Genomic DNA, 21382 nt, shown 5'->3' on the forward strand with positions numbered 1-21382 from the left:
TCACGGTTAACCGTCAAACGTTATCCGGTTTTTAACTATTCGATTACCAAATAAACGGTTTTGATCATATTTATCAGTGAGTGCAAAATGTTGAACGAAACCAAGATTTTTAAATGTTAAACAAAACATAAAACTGAATGCAGCAAAGATTTGAAAATCAGCAACCAATCAGATTGCACGAAAGATAGTGATCAGCCAATCAGATTGCACGAAAGATAGTGATCAACCAATCAAATTGCATCAACAATAACTTTGCCAGTGTTGTAGCATGTATTCCCTTAAGACTATGAGTCATAAGATTCAATAAGGTTAGCCATGTATCCCTGTACACTACCTCATCAAGGTCAATCACGTGGTACATCGTATTGCTTACGTTTATATTTGGCTGTAATAATCAATACCAATGACGTAATTCTCAAATTATCGTACAAAGTTTCAATGTACCAATGTCCTGGACTCCTAATCCCATCATAGGTCAATAACTGATCACGTGATCATAATGAGATACCCAAAGAACAATTACCAATTATTGATATGACAATAAGAAATGTACCCCTCCCAAAATTTAAGATTGATACACAAATACACCTGTGTCTTATGGAAAAGTAATAAATCCTGTACTCATTTAATAATAAAGCCGGTCAATAACCTTTAAATTTTGAATATTTGGCCATAAGAGGAACACCAATGGGTCCTAGAAAACGTTTACCAAATTATGTTATTTTATAATTCCCAAATTTAAAAGAGAACATAAACATATAAAGGTAATAAACCATATAACGTGCTAAATAGGGGTCAATAACCTCCGAAATTTGATTTTGTGGACCATCCAAATTTATAGTGGTACATATTGAAGACCTGTACGAAGATACCAAATGCTTATATTAAACAATTTCTAAAACTGAGTGGATGAGTCAAGATACCCCTCCCAAATTTTTAAAGGGTGCACCAATGTACTCATGTCTTATGATAGGAAATGAACCTATATAGATGACCATATGACCATATACGGTATAAGACCGCATCAAACGGGATAAATTGGACCAAAAACCAAACACGTGATACAACATATTGCTTCTGTTTATATTTTGGCATTTTTTTACTCATGAAAGGGAACAAGGTGGACCACCCAAATTTATCATGATACATATTGAGAGGTCATGTACTATGATAGCGAATGCTTAAATTGAAAAAATGTCCAAAATTTAAGGGATTGGCTATGGTACCCATCCCGGGGTGCATCAATGTACCTATGTCTTATGATAGAAAATGGACCCCTATACATGACCATATAATCATATTAGGTAATAGGACATCATCCAAGTGAATAAATTAGGTCAAAAACGAAACACGTGGTTGTACTACAATTTGGCAATTTCGTACCCATGGAAGGGAACGAGGTGGACCACCCAAATTTATCATAATACATGTTAGGATCCAGTACTATAATACCAAATGTTTAAATTGGGCAATTTTCCAAAATAAAGAGGTGGGCCAAGGTACCCCTCCCAAATTTTTAAAGGGTGCATCAATATACCCATGTCTTATAATAGGGAATGGACCAATATACATAACCATATAATCATATAAGGTAATAGGACCTCATCAAAGGGGATAAATTGAGCCAAAACAAACACGTGGTTATACTAAAATTTGGCAATTTCGTACCCCTAAAAGGGAACGAGGTGAACCACCCAAATTTATCATGATACATGTTAGGGTCCAGTACTATAATACCAAATATATAAAATGAGCAATTTCTAAAATTTAAGGGGTGGGCCAAAGTACCCCTCCCAAATTTTTAAAGGAGTGCACAAATGTACCTATGTCTTGGGGTGGGCCAAGGTACCCCTCACAAATTTTTAAAGGAGTGCACAAATGTACCTATGTCTTATGAAAGGTAATGGACCCCTGTATACGCCCATATAACTATTTAGGGTAATAATACCTCATCCAAGGGGATAAATTAGGTCAAAAAACCCCGAAATTTAAATTTTTGGCAATTTTTTACCCAAGAAAGGGAACGACATAGACACCCAATACTGATAGAGGTACATACTATGGTCCTAGGCTACCACACCAAATTTTTAGATTTGGCAATTTCCAAAATTTAAGGGGGGTGGTCCTATGTACCCCTAAAAGGGAATGAGGTGGACCATCCAAATTTATCATAATACATATTAGGGTGCTATACTATAATACCCAATGTTGAAATTGGGCAATTTCCAAAATTTAAGGGGTGGGCCAAGGTACCCCTCCCAAATTTTTCAAGGGGTGCATTAATATACCTATATGTTATGAAAGGTAATGGACCCCTGTATACGCCCATATAACTATTTAGGGTAATAATACCTCATCCAAGGGGATAAATTAGGTCAAAAAACCCCGAAATTTAAATTTTTTGCAATTTTTTTACCCAAGAAAGGGAACGACATAGACCCCCAATACTGATAGAGGTACATACTATGGTCCTAGGCTACCATACCAAATTTTTAGATTTGGCAATTTCCAAAATTTAAGGGGGGTGGTCCTATGTACCCCTGCCAAAATTTAGGGGGTGGGCCATGGTACCCCTGCCAAAATTTAGAGGGGGTGGTCCTAGGTACCCCTAGGTCATTGACCCCGGCCAGGGACCATGGGTCCTGAGGCAGGGACCCAGGGGCCAAAAAGTTTCCTGAAGTACCGCCATTACTACTGACTTCCGACACATGCATAGCATAGTTTGCATGCCTAAAAATATCCAAAAACTGCTGAAAATCGTGTCTTCTAATTTCGTTGTGCATGGAATTACAAGAATTTGAAATATAAATATTTATATAGGACTTATATCTAATACTATTTTTATTTGCAATTCACGAACTGCTTTATCAAGTTCAACCATTTCCGAGTCTTGAGCTAAAGCGATTCTTTTCTCTCCTTTCTTCGCATTTTTGGCAGCTCAAAGAGCTGTAATATTTTTCAATGCATGTTCTTAGCATATTTTCCTTCAATTTGCTGATTATTTTTCAGCTGCCTCGTTGTGTTTTAGTCTTTGTTTATCATTGTGAAACAAATATAAAATAATAACAGATTTACCTACCTTTAGCCTCAAGATCAAGCAACTGCTTTATCAGCGCAAGTTGCTGGCGCTCTGAAATAGGGGTCAGCAATCGCGGCGTTCCCTGCGGGTCTTTTGTACTGGCATTGGTTGAAGGCATTTTCGCGAAACCTGGAATGAAATAATATTAATGAATCCTTTAAAGGAAACGCTAACAGTGGTAAAACGACTATTCCCACAAACCCCTGCAACACAAAACAAGGAAGGGGCTTGGAACTTCACATTACAACTTTACTTTTAATCATAAACAAACCAAAAATAAACCTTTAGTAACAAATTCTGAAAACGTAGAAAAGATTGGTATATCTTAGGTAGTGGAATTACGAATTAAACTGCTTTGTTGTTCAGAAATGAAACTGCACGACGAGCACGAGCGACCACTGTTTGTCACTCAGTCGAATGGTGTCACCGACAAAAGCTTAGCCACTTGTCACTGTCAGTAGAAGTTAAAATCAAGACTGATTTCCTGCTTGCTTGGAAAATTGAACATACAGGTATTGGTCTTCGAAGGAAAAGGTTGGTTTTATTTTTGTGTGATTTATACGTTGTAAGCATATCATGCAATAGAACATTCTCCATTGTGAACCTACCCATTACGTGTATAGCCATATATATATTTTTTTTCAGGTGTTGCTGTGCGCATCTTTGTGTCCGGGTCCCATTTTGTGATAGGGTAGTTCTGACACTTTTCTGCGACAACAGGTAGTTGAGGAGATAGAATCTCAGAGAGCAGCGATGGGCGATAGCAACAAACCCGGCAGTGTGGAACTCCCGGCCCCAGTGGAGCAGCTCTGCATCATGAAGTTCCTCCTGAAGGAAGGCGTGAAACCTGCTGAAATCTTCAGAAGATTAAATGCGCAGTATGGCAAAGAAACTCTCTCTCAGTCGCAAGTGTACGAGTGATGTTCAAAATTCAAAGCACAAAGAGAATCCGTTCCAACGTGGCCCGTACCCCACGACGAGCTATTGCAGTCAATGAAACCAAGATTCGTCGGGTGGAGCAGCTCATTCTGAGTAATCAACGCATCAGTGTGAGAGATTTGAGTGCGAAAACAAACTCAGCGTCGGAAGTGTAGAAATGATTACACAGGAACTCCTACACTTCCAGAAAATCATAGCCAAATGGGTTCCAAAAATAATGACGTTCGACCAGAAGCAGTGTAGGGAAAACGTCTCGTCTCAGCATTTGCAGGGATTTCAGAAAGAAGGCAAGAGCTTCCTTGCAAAGATGAGAGCTGGGGTGCACCATTACACTCCAGAGTCAAAACACTCTGGCGTGGAGTGAAGGCATAGAGACTCGCCACCGCTAAAAAAAAAAATCAAGGTACAAGCGTCCGATGGCAAAATGATACTGACGCTATTCTGGAACAAAGTCGGGGTGATATGCACTGATTTCCTAGCACGCGGGGCCAAAATCAATGCAGCGTACTACAGCAAACTCCTTCGGACCAAAGCCAAAAAGGCTTTGAGAAGAAAACTGCCACAGACGGTGAAGGATACTGTCATCATCCTGCATGACAACGCACGTAATAACAGCTATCACCAAACTTGGTTGTGAGATCCTAGAGTATCTCCCGTATAGTCGTGATCTGTCACCTTGCGACTTCATCTCTTTGGCCCCTCAAGGAGCACTGGGGGGACAAAAATTCCACACCGATAACGAAGTCAAAACGTGTGTGCTGAAATGGCTGAAAGATCGTCCCAAAGAATTCTATGACGCAGAAATACAGGCACTCCCACACCGATAAAACAAGTTTGTGTGTGTGTGTGTGTGTGTGTGTGTGTGTACATGAGAAGTACCTTGAAAAGGAACAGTAATTGATTCTCTTGTTGTCTTTTCTATGTAACAAAACAGGCATTCCGGTTGTAACTTGAACGTCCCTCGTATACATATACAGGGTGTTTCAAAACAAAATCGACAATGTTTGGGAGGTAATTCCTCACACCAAAATAAGACGAAAAGTATAGATCAATCTGGGTGCACAAATGCTTTCTTTCGGAGTTATAGGCGACCGAAAACATGAAAAAATGAACTTTAAAGGTCCACAGTTCCACAACTATGGAACCTACCGTAGTCGGGTCAAGACTTTATTTAGGAATTAGTATGTGCTCTATCTAAATATTCATGTTTCAGAATCCAGCGGTACTTCCACAACAATTTTTATAAAGCTAGTTGGTGAGTACTTCAAACTATATGCCCGTATCCAAACTGCATCTATAAAAATTGTTGCGTGAATACTTTAGGATTCTGAAACATGCATTTTTGAACAGCGCACATATTAATTCCTAAGTAAGGTCCTGACTTGACTATGGTAGGTCCCATAGTACTGGAGGTATGGACCTTTAAAGTTCTTTTTTTTTTTCGTTTTCGGCAGCCTATAATTCCAAAAGGAAGCATTGTGCACCCAGGTTGGTCTATACTTTTTATCTTATCTTGGTGTCAGGGATTACCTCCCAAATGTTGTCGTTGTTGTTTTGAAACACCCTGTATACATTATGACTCTTTTGCATTAACATATCGTTTTGACTTACACTTGATCATTAGATACTTCCACTATCACTACTGAGTGTCCTCCCATTCTTCTCTTTCCATTAGCATAGTTTTGTTAAATTAATAACAGTGGCGGATCCAGAAGGGGGCATCCCCCTGAAGAGTAAAATATATACCATAGTTCCTAACGAGCCTCTTGTTCAAATGCTGTGGAAAAAAAAAATGTTTTAAGATCTCCCTTAAAAGGAAAATTCTGACAAGGGAATATTTCGATTTGGTGAATTCAATTGCTGAAAATGATTGCTAGCACTGGATTCAGCACCTAAAGAAACAGTGGAAAGGAGGGTGTTTAATGGCAGACTGCATACAAAGTCGGAAATATGTGAGGGCAAAGTGCGAAGATAGAACGTAGAAAATGTCTAGAAATACCATGTTAATTTTGAAACGAGTAGAGGGATTGAGGTCAAATGTTGGATATGAGGAATGCATGCAGAGCTGCACTGAAAATGCAAAGTTGTTATCTAACTGGACCCACAACATAAGTGAATGAAGTTACTGTTTGAAATGGGGGCTGCCCATTAACGTGAAAGACAGTAGCTTTATTCATTTATGTTGTGGGTCCAGGTAAATGGCAAAGTTTCATTTACATTTAACATTGGGCGCATAAAGAGTGTACAGCCAAAACGGCTCATCCGATTAAAAAAGAAAACTTTCATTTCATATTGAAAACATCATATTTGGAGACGGTTTCCCCTCTTACATTTTGTTGTAACTCTGATAATAACAGAGTTACTTTATGTCAGGGGACTTTTGAAACACACTGTATATTTTACGAAGTTTTTCTACGGACGGAAGAACACATCCAACGGTTGTATGAGTGACGTGCAACCATCAGGGATAAAGAGTCGGAAGAGTTCAACATTGTCCGGTTTCTGCACCAACACTTCATCTTTATTGGTTTTCCATGAATCAACGGGGAGCGGCAGTTTAATCTGCTCTATAAAAGGCCAGAAAACTTCAGTCATGAACTCTTTCAGGTTGTCCTTGGTCATATTTGCACTTTTACCAGTATATGAACGAATTGGGTGGATCGGGCCGTTTGTTGGCTGGAAAGTGGCCTCATTCACGTTACTATTGATACATTGCCATAGCGTGCAACGCCTCTTCTTACAGAGGTCTCAAACTGTATTGGCCATTATCGATTTCAATAGACGATGTGCCTCGTCAAGAACATATGTCTCACGACCCTTTTCTCGTATATTCTTCTTGCGCTAATTCCAACATGGCGGCTTTTCAGATGTCCCCAGGATCCATATTATGCCTATTCAGTACAGCTTTACATGCATTCCTCATACCCAACACTTGACCTCAATCTCTCTCCACTCGTTCCAAAATTAACACGGCATTTCTAGACATTTTCTACATTCTATCTTCGCACTTCACCCTCACTTATCTCCCACCCTGTATACGGTCCGCCACTAAACACCCTCATTTTCTCTGTTTCTTTTGGTGCTGAATTCAGTGCTAGCAATCATTTTCAGCAATTGAATTCATCAAAACGAAATGTTTCCTGGTGAGTGTCCCCTCTTCCATTCAATCGAGATTACGTATGCGTTCCCAGTTCACGGTAATCCTGGATCCTGTCTTGTAGAACAACTTAGCTTTCATGAGTGCCGTATCTATAAGCAGGCAGTCGGCCAGGGCTTATGTTCATCCCAGTATTCGAGTAGTGGGACTTAATAAAAACCATGGAAAAACCTCAGTAAGGACTATCGGATTTGAACCCAGGATCTCCCGAATGCAAAGCAAGAACACTACCCACTACACTGGTCACCAGTTGAATTAGAGACAGCAGGAAAGTTGCAGAAACCACCACGCAGAGGCTCCAATAGTGCATGTGAAGGAAACGCATCAAGCATGTACTGTTGCCATGTGCTTTTTCTCTCGGTATCCGTGTCAGTGCACTGTGTGATGGGCAAGACGAAGGAACTGAGTACATTTGACCATGGTCAAATCGTAGTGGTCAGACGACTGGGTGGCTCGATTTCGGAAGTGGCTGTGGTACTCGGATTTTCAGAGGCAACTGCGTCAAGGGTGTGTCGTGAGCACCTGGTTTCCGGTAAAACCTCACTCGCACGAGCAAACTACCGAGATCAGAGGCGTGTCGATGACAAGTGTAGGCGCCGACTGGCCCGCATCATAACAGCCGATAGACGGGCCACAGTGTATCAAATCACGGAGAGGTTGAATGAAGAACAACAATGCCGTGTTAGCAGCCTCTGTCTCTCTCAACGAACAACTCTATAATATGGACAAACATTTTTAGCCCGGCAAAATCATCTGCATTATTATAGAAGAGAATCCATCCCTTAAACGGACATACTCAAACAAAGACACGGACGTTTTTCTTTCATTCACAACATTTTAGAAACTTCTTCAGGTTTGGAAAGAAATGGCTTTTTAAAAGAAAGAAAAAAATCTAAGATTTTCCAAGGCTCATTACTGCTGATCCTGGCAACAATGTATAATTTCATACTGCAAACTAGTTTATATCCTCCTGACTGGAAAGTATCAAAAGTTTTTATGTTTCATAAACCAAACAAGCCGGTTCATTCTGTTTGTTCATACAGACCAATCTCGTACCTTTCGCATAATATCGAATGTTACTATTTTCGAAAATGGTAGTTTACATGCGACGGTCCGTTTCTCACTGGAGATTTAGTACAGGACTGCATTACCATCCTAGCTAAGAATGAAGCAATTCTCTACGAAAATCGTATCGTGCATTCTGGAAATCTGATCGTATATGACCAAAAGTACTTTTCTCGATTTAAAAGAATAGGAAGAGGTAGAAACGCAGTTCTTCGGAAGTTTCCAAGAAACAATATCAAGGCATATCCAAAGGTACTAGGGCGGATTCCCAGAAAGTTTCGGAACATTGCTTGAATCGGGATCGAATTTCCTCAACTTCAAGTGAATGAGTCCAAGACGATACCTATTAAATTTAGAAGACGAGTTCTCGTCTTGTCTTGTCTCATGGAGAACCCTTTCTGAATGAAATATATATCATTCTTTCTTGTAGTGTCCACCCGGCAGATGTTGGTGCATTTTTTGTATGAATAATCGATTTTATGGCTATTAACAGTAATTTTTAGTTCTATATTTATTTTAATTCTATTGGTCTAGTAATCAAATCAATTTATGCAACGACCTGATTTGCCTACCGGAGTGACGGCCAGTACAGTTGTTTCCCATTAAAACTACTATAGGTGCCTTCCATTTCAATTCAGGCAGAGCATGTACCATCACCATCTCAGATATTGTTGAAACTTTTTTTATAGCAACTAGACATGTTTTTAAGAGACCCATATTTTTTTGTTTTGTCGAAAAAAATTTTCCCGCCAAGTAATGGGCCATCAAAGACGGGGAGTACAATTTATGATTTGTAGAAGACATGGAAAATGGTCAATTTCGGAGCCTCACCATTCGGCTATGGAGACAGGTAGAGTTATAATTCTTGTTGCGGTATGTACATAGGGATATAAATAAACTATATTTTATTATAGTTTGGTTTGCGCATGCGTATCTTTTTGTACATAAATTAACAAATGAACGTCAATTTATCTAAAAAGTCGAAGTTTGCGAATTTTTTTCAAGCACTTCCGGTTCGAATTTTAAAATTCTGTTTTCACGGCTGGTAAGACCTAGTTACCCGCTTTCCGAAAAAAATTTTGTGTTGCTTCTGTGGTCAACCGTTTTGTCGCAAAAAATTCGAGAAATTGTAAAATTTTCAAAAATCGCCATTTTTGGGCGCCATTTTCTCGAAAACACCATTTTTTAAAATTCTGAAATTTTGTCAGATGGTTCAACTTTACCTGAATAATAAACACACCAAATATCATTCTCGACCAATGCTTCATGGATTAACTGAAGCCTTTTAAAGTTAGCGAAGTTTCGCTAATTTTGATGTCACAGTTAGCAACACTGGGAACAATAAAAGTGCAATGATTTGGTGATGTTTGTGGTTCACATTCATTAAATGAAGAATAAAAGGTTTTCTTGGCTGTTTTTTTTATTATTTTGAACAAAGAGGCTCTCTGAAATAGTAAAATGAGCCCCCCCTACTCCGTTTTCTTAAACTGAAGTAATCTGAGGTGGAAATTACGATTACGAAACACACAAATTTTAAGTTTACTTGAAATGGCCATCCAATGAATTCTGATTATCTATAAAAGGCCTAAACTATTACCTCAGTATGATTTGGAATGCTCCAGACAAAGTCTTAATTAAGTGCGATGTCATTACAGTGATCGAAAAATTACAAAAAGTTAAAAAAAATCGAAACGGTTTCTTACGCGTTCCAAAGAAATTTACTGAATTTTTAAACAGAACAATCCCAGCATAAAAATGGGTCACTTGGAATTTTATAGTATTCGACTAAAGTGTGTCAGTCCGCAACCTGAGAGGGAAGTGTATGTGTGTGTGTGTGTGTATTGTGAAAATTTTAAGTTAGCTGCTACTGCGTTGCTACAAATCAAAGGTGCAACCTGTATTGAAGCTGTCATGAGTGACCTATTTCCTTTAGTAGTATGATCCGTAGAAAATGACAGCTGTCTTCTTCAAGAATGTGGTGAATGTCCTGGAGTGGAAGAAATAAGTGTGGTGTCTTTAATTATTGATCCTGATGAAAATGAATGTGGTTACGTATGCCATATGGGAGAATAATGATCTCGTTAAAAAAAAAAAAAAAAAACTGTGCCACTTTCTGTTTTCCTATCGTACATTGCCGGTTTAGCTGTAAGAATTGTAATTCATGACTACATCAAGAAAATCCAAAGAGAATCAATTGCTACCGAAAACCGTATAAAATTTCAAGATACAAATTCTATTTTACTTCATGTGGACTTCGTTGAAAACTGGACTGTTATTCTGCAAAGTGAAATTCAGAGTTATCACCGAAATATGAAACAATTGACAGTTTTGTTGTAATAAACGACGATAAAACACACGATTCGGCTCATGTACTCAGTCATAGACAAGATTCTAAACATACTCGAAGAAAAGCGAAAATATATTTTATAGAAAAAGGTTTGAATACGTGAAAATAAGTGTCTACAATTTCCCAAACCGTGTCAGTGATTTCTGATGGTGCTGCATGCCACTTTAAAAATCGCTTTCAGATGTTCGAGATGCAGACAGGTCCGATAAAGCAGTGTTTTTGCAGTGAAACCGGCCATGCAAGTGTCTCTGCGACGGTAGTGGGGAAGGGGGGGGGGGACAAAGAATGTGGCAACGCGCCATAGCCTTAGGCTAAAACAGATACACAGTATTAAAACCGCAGAAGACAAAAATGAAATGAAATCTTTAAGTTCCACGTTCCACGGTTGTGCCGGTTAGGCTAAAGGAGACGGTGATTATGAGATATGAATGAAATGGTGGAATGCAGAACGGCACGAGCTGGGATTGAACCAGGGACCGCAAGCACCGGAAGTGAACGCTCTACCACTGAGCCACCGCGTCCCCACTAAAACCGCAGGAGAATTCGTGAGTATAGTGCAAGCACAAACTCCGGGTATTACTCTCGTTTTGTTACCTGGAACTGAATTCGACGACTTCCGGAAGAAAAAAGGGAAAGTATGCGACCGGTAACTGGTATTCAACGAAGTTATCTTTGGCTTTCGGAAAATTGCGAAGTTTTTATGGCAGTAACGGGTCATAACGAACTAACTTCATACTTCCCCCAAAATCGAACTTTTGCAATTCAAAGTGTAGATTTAAGAAATCTGCAAAAAGGAACTTTTGTTATATACATATATGTATGATAACCAGTGGTGCGTAGCAGAAATATTATGAATAAATCATGAATTACGTGAAGTTTAAGTGAGTTACGTGAAGTTTATGCTTCCACATGAACTTTCAGCAGGGTACAGCATAAGAGAAGTGAAAATAAGTGTTTTGTTACTATCGACAATGTGCTACTCAGGGGCGGATTCAGAACGGACTTCTGGGGGGGATTGTAATACTGCTACTTAGAGCTACTTTTAAGAGCTCCAAACTCTGGGGTGGGTTTTATTTATATATAAATAAGAAAGTTTCTTCTTCTGGGGGGGCGGTAATCGTCCCCCTAGATCCACTCCTGGATGAGTTATGAGTGAACCACCTACATCTATTGGAGCATCTGCACGGTTACATGCTATTAGCAAAGAAGACAACAACCAAGCAAATAATTGGTCCATGTAAAAAAAAAAAAAAAAAAAAAAAGTGAAATTTTGTTTCCGAAGACCATTTTAAGTAAGTGAACTTGAAATTTGTGTGTTTCGTAATCGTAATTTCCACCTCAGATTACTTCAGTTTAAGAAAACGGAGGAGTAGAGGGAGGCTCATTTTACTATTTCAGAGAGCCTTTTTAATCAAAATAATAATAAAAAAACAGCCAAGAAAACGATTTATTCTTCATTTAATGAATGTGAACCACAAACATCATCAAATCATTGCACTTTCATTGTCCCCAGTGTTGCTAACTGTGACATCAAAATTAGCGAAACTTCGCTAACTTTAAAAGGCTTCAGTTAATCCATGAAGCATTGGTCGAGAATGATATTTGGTGTGTTTATTATTCAGGTAAAGTTGAACCATCTGACAAAATTTCAAAATTTTAAAAAATGGTGTTTTCGAGAAAATGGCGCCCAAAAATGGCGATTTTTGAAAATTTTACAATTTCTCGAATTTTTTGCGACAAAACGGTTGACCACAGAAGCAACACAAATTTTTTTTCGGAAAGCGGGTAACTAGGTCTTACCAACCGTGAAAACAGAATTTTAAAATTCGAACCGGAAGTGCTCGAAAAAAATTCGCAAACTTCGACTTTTCAGATAAATTGACGTTCATTTGTTAATTTATGTACAAAAAGATACGCATGCGCAAACCAAACTATAATAAAATATAGTTTATTTATATCCCTATGTACATACCACAACAAGAATTATAACTCTACCTGTCTCCATAGCCGAATGGTGAGGCTCCGAAATTGACCATTTTCCATGTCTTCTACAAATCATAAATTGTACTCCCCGTCTTTGATGGCCCATTACTTGGCGGGAAAATTTTTTTCGACAAAACAAAAAAATATGGGTCTCTTAAAAACATTTCTAGTTGCTATAAAAAAAGTTTCAACAATATCTGAGATGGTGATGGTACAATTTTATATTTTTTTGCCTGAGTTGAAATGGAAGGCACCTATAGTGATTTTATTTCAGCTATGCAGTAAGTGAATATCTTTTGGAATACCTACGTATTTGGTATGAATACGTAAGAAAAAAGAAAAATAAACCTGGTGCAACTAAATACATGTTAATCCATACAACACTGACCTGGATCCAAGTAAATATTCAACATTGATTTACTCAGACCAAACCCAGCTGATGTAAATGATTATATCAGTTTTTGTAGTCAAACATAGTGAGAAATTCGACAGGCATGGACAATGGACATCTTCATTTTGATATTTTCAATCAACACTACATATATATATATATATATATATATATATATATATATATATATATATATATATATTAATTCATGGAGTGGAATTACGTGTGAAACTCGTTCTGAAAAACGAAGTTTTTCTCTTACACGGTAGGTCAGCTACCGAATTCTGGACCTTATCGTCATATCCTTGTCATTACTGACGCTGCATCACGATTTGTCATGTTAAACCATTGCGTTCCCTGAATTCCAAGGTTATATGTAAACACTTGATGAAATTGTTCATGCTGGTAGGACAGCGAAGTCTTTGTTTTTCTTTTCGAATTTCGACTGGGATGAAAATGTATGTGAACACGTCGTGTGTGTATGCAACCGCCATTAAATCACAGTTGTGCGAATTTATAGAATAGCAGAGGATAAATACCACAGAATGCAATAAGGATCTTTATCTCCTGTTTATCATCTGTTGATTAAGGCAAGGGAAAATTTCCAAGATATTTAAAATTCTATTTCTTTATTCAAAAAATGGCCAATGTATTTTTTTAAATGGGTGTGTGAAATTTGGTATAAAACCTCCTCCTTAAATAGACCGGACACGTGTTTCAGTACATTAAAAAAATCCGCTTTTGAAGGCTATTACACACACACACACACATACACACACAAAAAAAAACTCTTCGTTGTTATATAGTGGGAACAGACTCAATAGTAATAAAACATTGATTAACAATAAGCATTTCTTGAAGAGGTCGCATGAAAGCAGTGGAACCTTGTGAAAGGATTTTTAATAGAACCGCAATGCTGACACCTTGGTAAAGTGTCTCTGACGTTTGAGCATTCCAGGCATCGGCAATAACAACAGCCTTCTTTGCTGGAACCCTCAAACGATCCACAATCACCTACTCGTCATGGGGTACAGAAGCCATCAACTCACGTGAGTACCCCTTCTAACCGCACAACACATGAAAAAAAAAGTTTAGCATAGGCAAAGGAACACCGCCACTGGACCGTGGAAATGTGGAAAAAGGTTGCCTGTACAGATGCATCATATTTCACATTGATACATGCCGATGGACGGCCACGGGTGCGTCATCAACCACACGAGGCAATGAATCCATCGTGCCAGCAGGGAACTGTGCAGGCCATGGTGGCGGTGTTTTCATCTGGGGCATGTTTACGTGGACTGAAATGGGTCCCCTAACACGTGTGACACGGTCCCCTCACAGGTGAACGCCATTGCGATCTTATGAATGACCATGTCCTGTCATTTGCTCGGCTCCAACGTCCGGATGGTGACCTAATCTTTCAGCAGCACAATACGCCGGCCCACCGCTCTCGGGTGGCAGCAGACTGGTTTGACGAACGCTCCTCTGATCTGGCAATACTTCCCTGGCCATCACGGTGTACCGGATATTAATCCCATCGAACAATCTGGGACTCCATGGGACGACGCTTTAGGGCTGTGAACCTTCTTCCGACCAACCTGCGGGCTCTGTGGGAGACTTTGCAGCACATATGGACTAAGGTGCTACAACAACACTTCAAGCGCCTCGTGGAGACCATGCTGCAGTGGGCAGCCGGAGTTATTAGAGCGAAAGGTGGTGCTACACGGTATTAGATAGATGTCTCTAATTCAACTGGTGATCAATGTACAGCTTACGCTCGTTTGGTAAATTTCGTAATGCTTGGTTGTGGTTGTTCAATTAAGAGAAAGTTGTAATGGAAAAATGAACAACCTTTTATTTTTATGAAAAGAAGCAATAGACGAAATAAATTCTGGAACTTCCGATTAACTGCATTCAATGGGTTTATAAACACCGCATGTACCTTGTTCGCAAAATACTGTTAAAAATTAATAGTACGTCGAAAGAGATTATTTTCAGAAAGTTTTAAGTTGCCGACAACAATATAGTAGCGATTAAAAAGTAATCATTTTATTACTCTCCGCTCCGAGTCACAACAAAATCGAGTATTCTTATCAATTGTTAAGCAAGAAAAACCGCATTAATGGTAAGTTGAGTAAAACTACATTTCTGCTCATTTGTGTGTTTTATTTCTTTAGTGAAACGTGTAATGTGATTTGTTGCTTATTAATTTTGAATATTTTACGAGTTTTTCACTTATAATATGGTTGGTCTTGTGCCTGTGTAGTGCGCGAAGAAGTGCTTTCTTCTCAGTTATTTTATTTTGTATTTGTGTTTTTCATTGATGTGTGATGGATCGTTTTGTAATTAAGAAGAGGAAAACCGAAAGTGACAATTCTTCGCAAGTAACATTAGTTAAGGAAATGTGTGTTTCGCCTCCTATTCTTGAAGAACCGTCTATTGCGTCGTCCTCTACGTCACACGTTAGTGTCACCACAGACTCCACAGTTCAACTTCAATCTCGCGATATTGGTACTTACATTGGGAATATATCTGCATTAAGTGATCTCGTGAAATATGAAATTCTGAAAAATCTCTGGATTCTTAAAGTGGAATATCAATTTCCGGTATCTATACACCTCTTAAAGGCGGTCGACAAGAACAAAGACGCGTAAATTTAAGTGACTTTGAGAAGTACCCTTGGTTTGTGTTCTCTGAGACCAAGAATGGACTGGTTTGCAAATATTGTGCGATTTTCTGTAATCAAATGTTAGCTGATGGTCAACAAACAGTCCCTTTAAAGAAGTTAGTTGTCGAGCCTTTACAAAGATATACAAAGCTTTGTGACAAGAACGGGGACTTGGAGAAGCATGCCACAACTAACTACTATAAAAAAAAGCCGAAACAGACTGTAAGGTCGTCATGGCCGTCAAAATATTCCCTTGAGAGGCGACAGAGATGATGGCAGCTACTTGAAACAAGTCAAGACCATGTAAAAAATGATGGGAACTTCTGAGCTTTGTTGCGTTTCCGGGTTGACAGCGGTGATGCTCAGTTAAGTCACCATTTATAATCAGCTAAATCAAATGCTACTTACATTAGTAAAACTACAGCTAATGAATTAATTTGTTGTTGCTTCGAAGAGGTTTTAGAAGTTATTAAACAAAGAGCTGTTGCAGCAAAGTATAACAGTATTATATTTGATGAAACAAGAGACGTTTGACACATTTCGCAACTGAGCCTGCCATTACGCTACTTTCATGATAATTCTATAAGAGAGGACTTTGTTGATTTCCTTGATATCCACAAAGCCAGTTACTCGAACTCTGAAGTGAAAAGTAAACCTGTTATAACGGGTGAAATTTTGAGACATACAGTTTTAGAACTCATGAAAAATCTGAAACTTAACATGAACAATCGTGTAGGAATTGGATGTGACGGTTGTAGTGTAAACAACTGATATGCAAGACGCAGCTTCAATATAAAAAGGAAGCAGTAAATTGCTGCCTTTGTGTACGTAAAAATCATGCACTGAATCTATCTCAAAACGCAGCAAGGTTCTGAGGGTAAGAGACGCTGTTGGTTATGTTCAAGAAGTTGTAGCCTTCATCCACATTTTTTCAAAACGCAATTATGTCCTTCAAAATGTGTTAGGACACTCACTACAAAGTTATTGGGGAACCCATTGGATCGAGAGGCAGGATTCCATTTTGGAATTCCAGGAAGATTTGCTGAAGATAGCCAAATCTCTTCAATATGTGTCCCGTTGGCAAAACAACGCTTCTGTAGTTAAGGTAAACTGTTTATTACATGTGATTCTTAACTGTGAATTTATAATTGACAGTTTAAGTGATATCCTGAACACTACTGTTGTGCTTCGTAAATACTTACAGGAAGAAAACATGGATGTTTACGCGGCATAGAAGGAAATAACACATGTAATTGAAGTACTGAAGGAAAAGAGAGAAAACTTTAATATTATTATAATAATAATAATAATAATAATAATAATAATAATAATAATCTCTATTATCTTTGAACATGAAAAAAAAAAACTCATGGAAACCCTGGATGTCCCTCTTCGCATTCCACGATTGACTGACAAACAAATCAACCGGCCAAACTATCCCAATGTTTCTGATGATGAAGAAGATAATATTACGTCTTATTGGGAAAGCTCTGTGTACATTCCAATACTAGATTTTGTTAATGCTGGTCCTCGGGACTGCTTTAGTAAAGAGTCAGTCAATTGCTACGCTTTAAACACTTCAGTGTCCGTAAAACTGGAAGAAATCTCAGATGTGAGTGAATTGAAAGCAAGAATTGAATCTATTTGTGATAAATACTTTCCTCTGCTTTCTCGCAACAGGGACACGATGGAAATGAAATTTTTAAATGAGATATATTCTTTGAAGAAAAGTTGCAACTTCGAAATTATCAAAAAGTTCAACACAGCACTAGTAGCATAATCCAAAATTGACGGAAATGTCTATCCGTTTTCGAACTCTTTGTTACAAATATTGCTTAATTTGCCAACATTCACAGCGACAGCAGAAAGATTTTCAACTCTAAGAAGACTCAAAAGCTGGATGAGGTCTAACATGGCACAAGATGTTGGACTGTCTGGATTGTGAACCTGACTGGACTTGTATTGTACGTGCATCGCGATTTTAACGTGGACATTGAAAATGTTATTAATAGGTTGGCTAATTTGAAAAACAGGAGGCTTCAGTTCGTAATTTAAGTAGCATTAGGAAAGATATATAGCATTAAAATTATAAAACGAATAGCAAGAAATTATTGTTTTAGGACTTATGTGTCATTTCGAAATGATATAAACTTTCATTTACTGGTATAAAGTAATATTATATATATATTTTAAAATCCATTGTTTTGCCGTGTGCTTTGATCTGCATAGCATATAAATAGACGAAAGTAGGATTTCATCTATTTAAACTGTGTTTACATTCTCAACAAATTTTTATTTTTACATCTTTATAGTGGTGTTTTGTTAGAAAAAATAGTAATTAACAAATACTTAAGCCATATTTGAGTTGATTCGCTCTTTATTGTCGTCTTAAACTTCGTATACAATAAGTTGCTTTTAATAATGTGTACTACCGTTGTTGCAATAAGTTACATCAGTGCGTGAAGTGAAATTAATCTTACAAGAGTGAATTCTAAAGTGGTATGAAGTTTGTATTAAGGGACAATCGAAAGCCATCAAGACATTGAATTTTATTCTGGAAATTGTGGAAACATTTTTGTTGGCAGGACGAGGGATATTAACGTGGTTCAGAGGTAAGTTAAGAAATATTTCCTTCTCTGGAATGAAAGTACTTTTGATCAAGTATGTGCAGTAGAAATCATTATTCTCAACGATTCAATATGCCAGATAAAGATATTTTAATATTTTAAATGCGACTCTAATTAATTGTAAGTATCCAAATTTAGCCTGTTTATTTAGAAATGTAAAAATTTGGGTGTATCTGTACTCACTGAATTCGGCAATATGAAGATAAATACCTATTACGTTTACGCAACATTTAAGTCCACATTTTCATTTAGCGAACCGAATATCAAAAATGTCTTAAGTTTATTTTTCAGACCTGCGCCCGCCCCCTCAGAAAATTCCTGGATCCGCCCTTGACTAATAATTAGAAGTTAAAGCTTTAATTAAGAGAAAAACGTATCTATTTAGAGGTAACATAAATAATTATGATGAGTACGTCTTAATTAGGACACTAGTCTGTTACATTAAAGGGAGGACGTCACACTAAAATGATGGCAGACCTCAATGGGCAGATGAAATATTATGTTGTGTAGGTTTTTGGTTCCAGACTTACTGGCTATCAACGCTGGGGTTTGGACTTAGTCAAAATTTAAGTCCGAACGCCAACTTTTATGAAAAATAACTTGGAAACTAAAGTCTACTCACATAGTATTAACTGTACGGACAGAGGTAGTAGCGACTGCCAGATATTTCATATTTTGTCAGGGCCCTAATCTCACTAAGCTCTATCACCATCCCAATTTTGGTCGCAGTCGGATGAGTTCATTCAATCTAGTTTTACTGAAATTTCTTGATTTTACTGTGTCCAAACTTAATTTAGGTGACCAATAAATTGGGCACTAAACGTCTGCACACTAAACTGTTTGCATACTAACCTCAAATGTGTACTCGGCTCGTAAAGGTCCACCACCATACCAAGTCTAGTCAAGATCGGCTTTAATCGACAGCTTTTTTAGGAAAATTTCTTCATTTCGCTGAGTTCAAACCAGAATAGCCAATAACTCGGGAACCAAAACCACCATAACATGTCATATGTATGCTAAATTCCTTGGTATGGTGTCTATTAAAATTTCAAGATTGGTCAAGATTGAATTAGTTTCGTTGATACCAAGTGATATATAATATCCGTCCACGATGCCCGAATTCAAATTTGATCGCCAATAACTTAGAAACTAAAGGCTTGCACACAATAATATTTCATATGTGTTCTAAGCTTATGAAGCTGTATCATTATCCCAATCTTGATCGCGATTGGTTCAAACCCAACTTTCATAGACAGTAACTCGGAGAGCAAAGACTTCTACACCAAAATATGTCATGCTAAGCTTGAATGCGTACTTAGCTTGTCAAAGTCTACCAAGTTTGGTCATGATAGGTTGAGTTTTATCAATCGTGATTTAGTGAAATTTCCTTTTACTAATTCCAAACCCAAATTTGATGGTCAATAACTCAAGAACCAAGGACCTGCATACCAGGTTATTCAAAAAGAAGGTGTAGATTTTAAATATTTATTTGTAATGAACAACAATAAATAAAGACACATAGATAAATCACTGGATAGAGGAAAGTTCACAGTTTTAAACTTCCATCTATGAGTTCCATTCCATGTCTATAGCGGCGCTGTGGTTTGTTTACGAGAAAATAGCGATGTCCCAAAAGAAGTCGTTTTGTGTGCTGCAGTATGCAAAGAGTGAATCCATTGTTGGTATTTATCTGTGAGGGTACATAAAAGACAGCGTGTATGCTACTCTTCAAGATTTGCGAGATAGAACTGTTACAGCAGTGACTTCAATAACCAAGAACCAGTTAATTTGTTTGTGGCAAGAAATGGTCTACCGATTCGACGTTCGTCGCATAAAAAATGGTACTCATATTGAATGCATAAACAAAAACTTCGAACTTTCCTCTATCCAATGATGTATTGTATGTGTTTCCATCTATTATCGTTCATTAGAAATTACTTATGGCCTACGGAACCGGCAGGTTCAATGCCGCGTTCACAAAGGCTCTCCATTAACTTATGTCCATAGCCAACTGGCTCTAGTTTCTACTTAGTATTTCTATTTCTGCGATATCCATCTTAATATTGTCCTCCCATCTGTGCCTAGGTCTTCCTAATGGTCGTTTTTTGGTTGGACTTCCAGTTAAAACTTCGAATGCGTTCCTACTTTCTTCCATTTTGGCTACATGACCTACCTCCTTCAGCCTCCTAGACTTGATGACTCTAACAATGTTTGGTAAACGGTATAAATTTTGCAGTTCCTCGTTGTGATGTTTTCGCCAGTCCGCAGTCCCGTTACTCTTGGATCCGAATATTCGTCTCAGGATTTTGTTCTCACTTTCATTGTACGTCCTTCCCTCAGAGTAAACGACCAAGTTTTGCAGCCATACAGAACAGGAATGATTATCGTTTTATATTTTAAGCTTCAAATCCCTAGACAGAATTCGCGACGACAAGAGAATTGAACTGAATAGTAACACGAATTCTCTGCCTTTAGTCGACATTTAATTTATTCCTGAATATGGTTTTGGTCTGTTAATATTGATGCTAGATATTTGAAAGTATCCACTTTATCAAAAGTATTATTTGATATTTTATCGTTCATTTTAGAAATAAATATTTTAAATCTTCTTCTCTTTGAATAAGCCGATATTTAATATATAAGCTGAGCTCGCTGAGATCTACCACCATGCCAACCTAGGCCAATATCGGATAAGGCTCATCGACAGCATGCGATGAATATCCTTTCACTAAGCTGAAATCTAATTTTGATTGCCAACAACTCACGAGAAAGCTGCACACCATAAAATCACCATAATATGTCGTATGTATACTAATCTTGTATCAGTACTCCAATTTTGGCCAAGATCATGAGTTTCATCGATTACGTGCGATATATACTATCCTTGTGACTTTTTAAAAAGAAAAATAAGGATGAAAATATACATCGTTAAGTAGTAGATTGTATCTATTGTTGTTTGATTTCAGCTAACTGTAACGCAAATACTCCTTTACCGCGCTGCAAAACAAAATACAAAGGAATGTGTGAGAGACACCGAAATTCACTGGAGATATAAAGCACAGTTTGTTAACTCTTGATAAATCAGCTGCTAAAATTAACTTATAAAATTTCATTGTCAATGCTTCT

The 21382-nt window shown here is 37.9% G+C and overlaps 1 protein-coding gene across 1 annotated transcript in view; it reads right to left on the minus strand.

Moving 5' to 3' along the window:
• Positions 1–21382, minus strand: part of LOC145673925 (uncharacterized) — a 1349238-nt gene that overhangs the window by 1292154 nt on the left and 35702 nt on the right. Inside the window, exon 2 of the mRNA XM_081743738.1 lies at positions 3080–3208. Within this exon, the coding sequence (XP_081599864.1) occupies positions 3080–3197 (118 nt within the window). The 5' untranslated portion in view covers positions 3198–3208. The remainder of the gene's footprint in view (positions 1–3079; positions 3209–21382) is intronic.

Source organism: Thermobia domestica, chromosome 17 (genome assembly GCF_964235325.1).
Source record: "Thermobia domestica chromosome 17, izTheDome1.hap1.1, whole genome shotgun sequence".
In the NCBI taxonomy this organism is placed as follows: Eukaryota; Metazoa; Arthropoda; class Insecta; order Zygentoma; family Lepismatidae; genus Thermobia; species Thermobia domestica.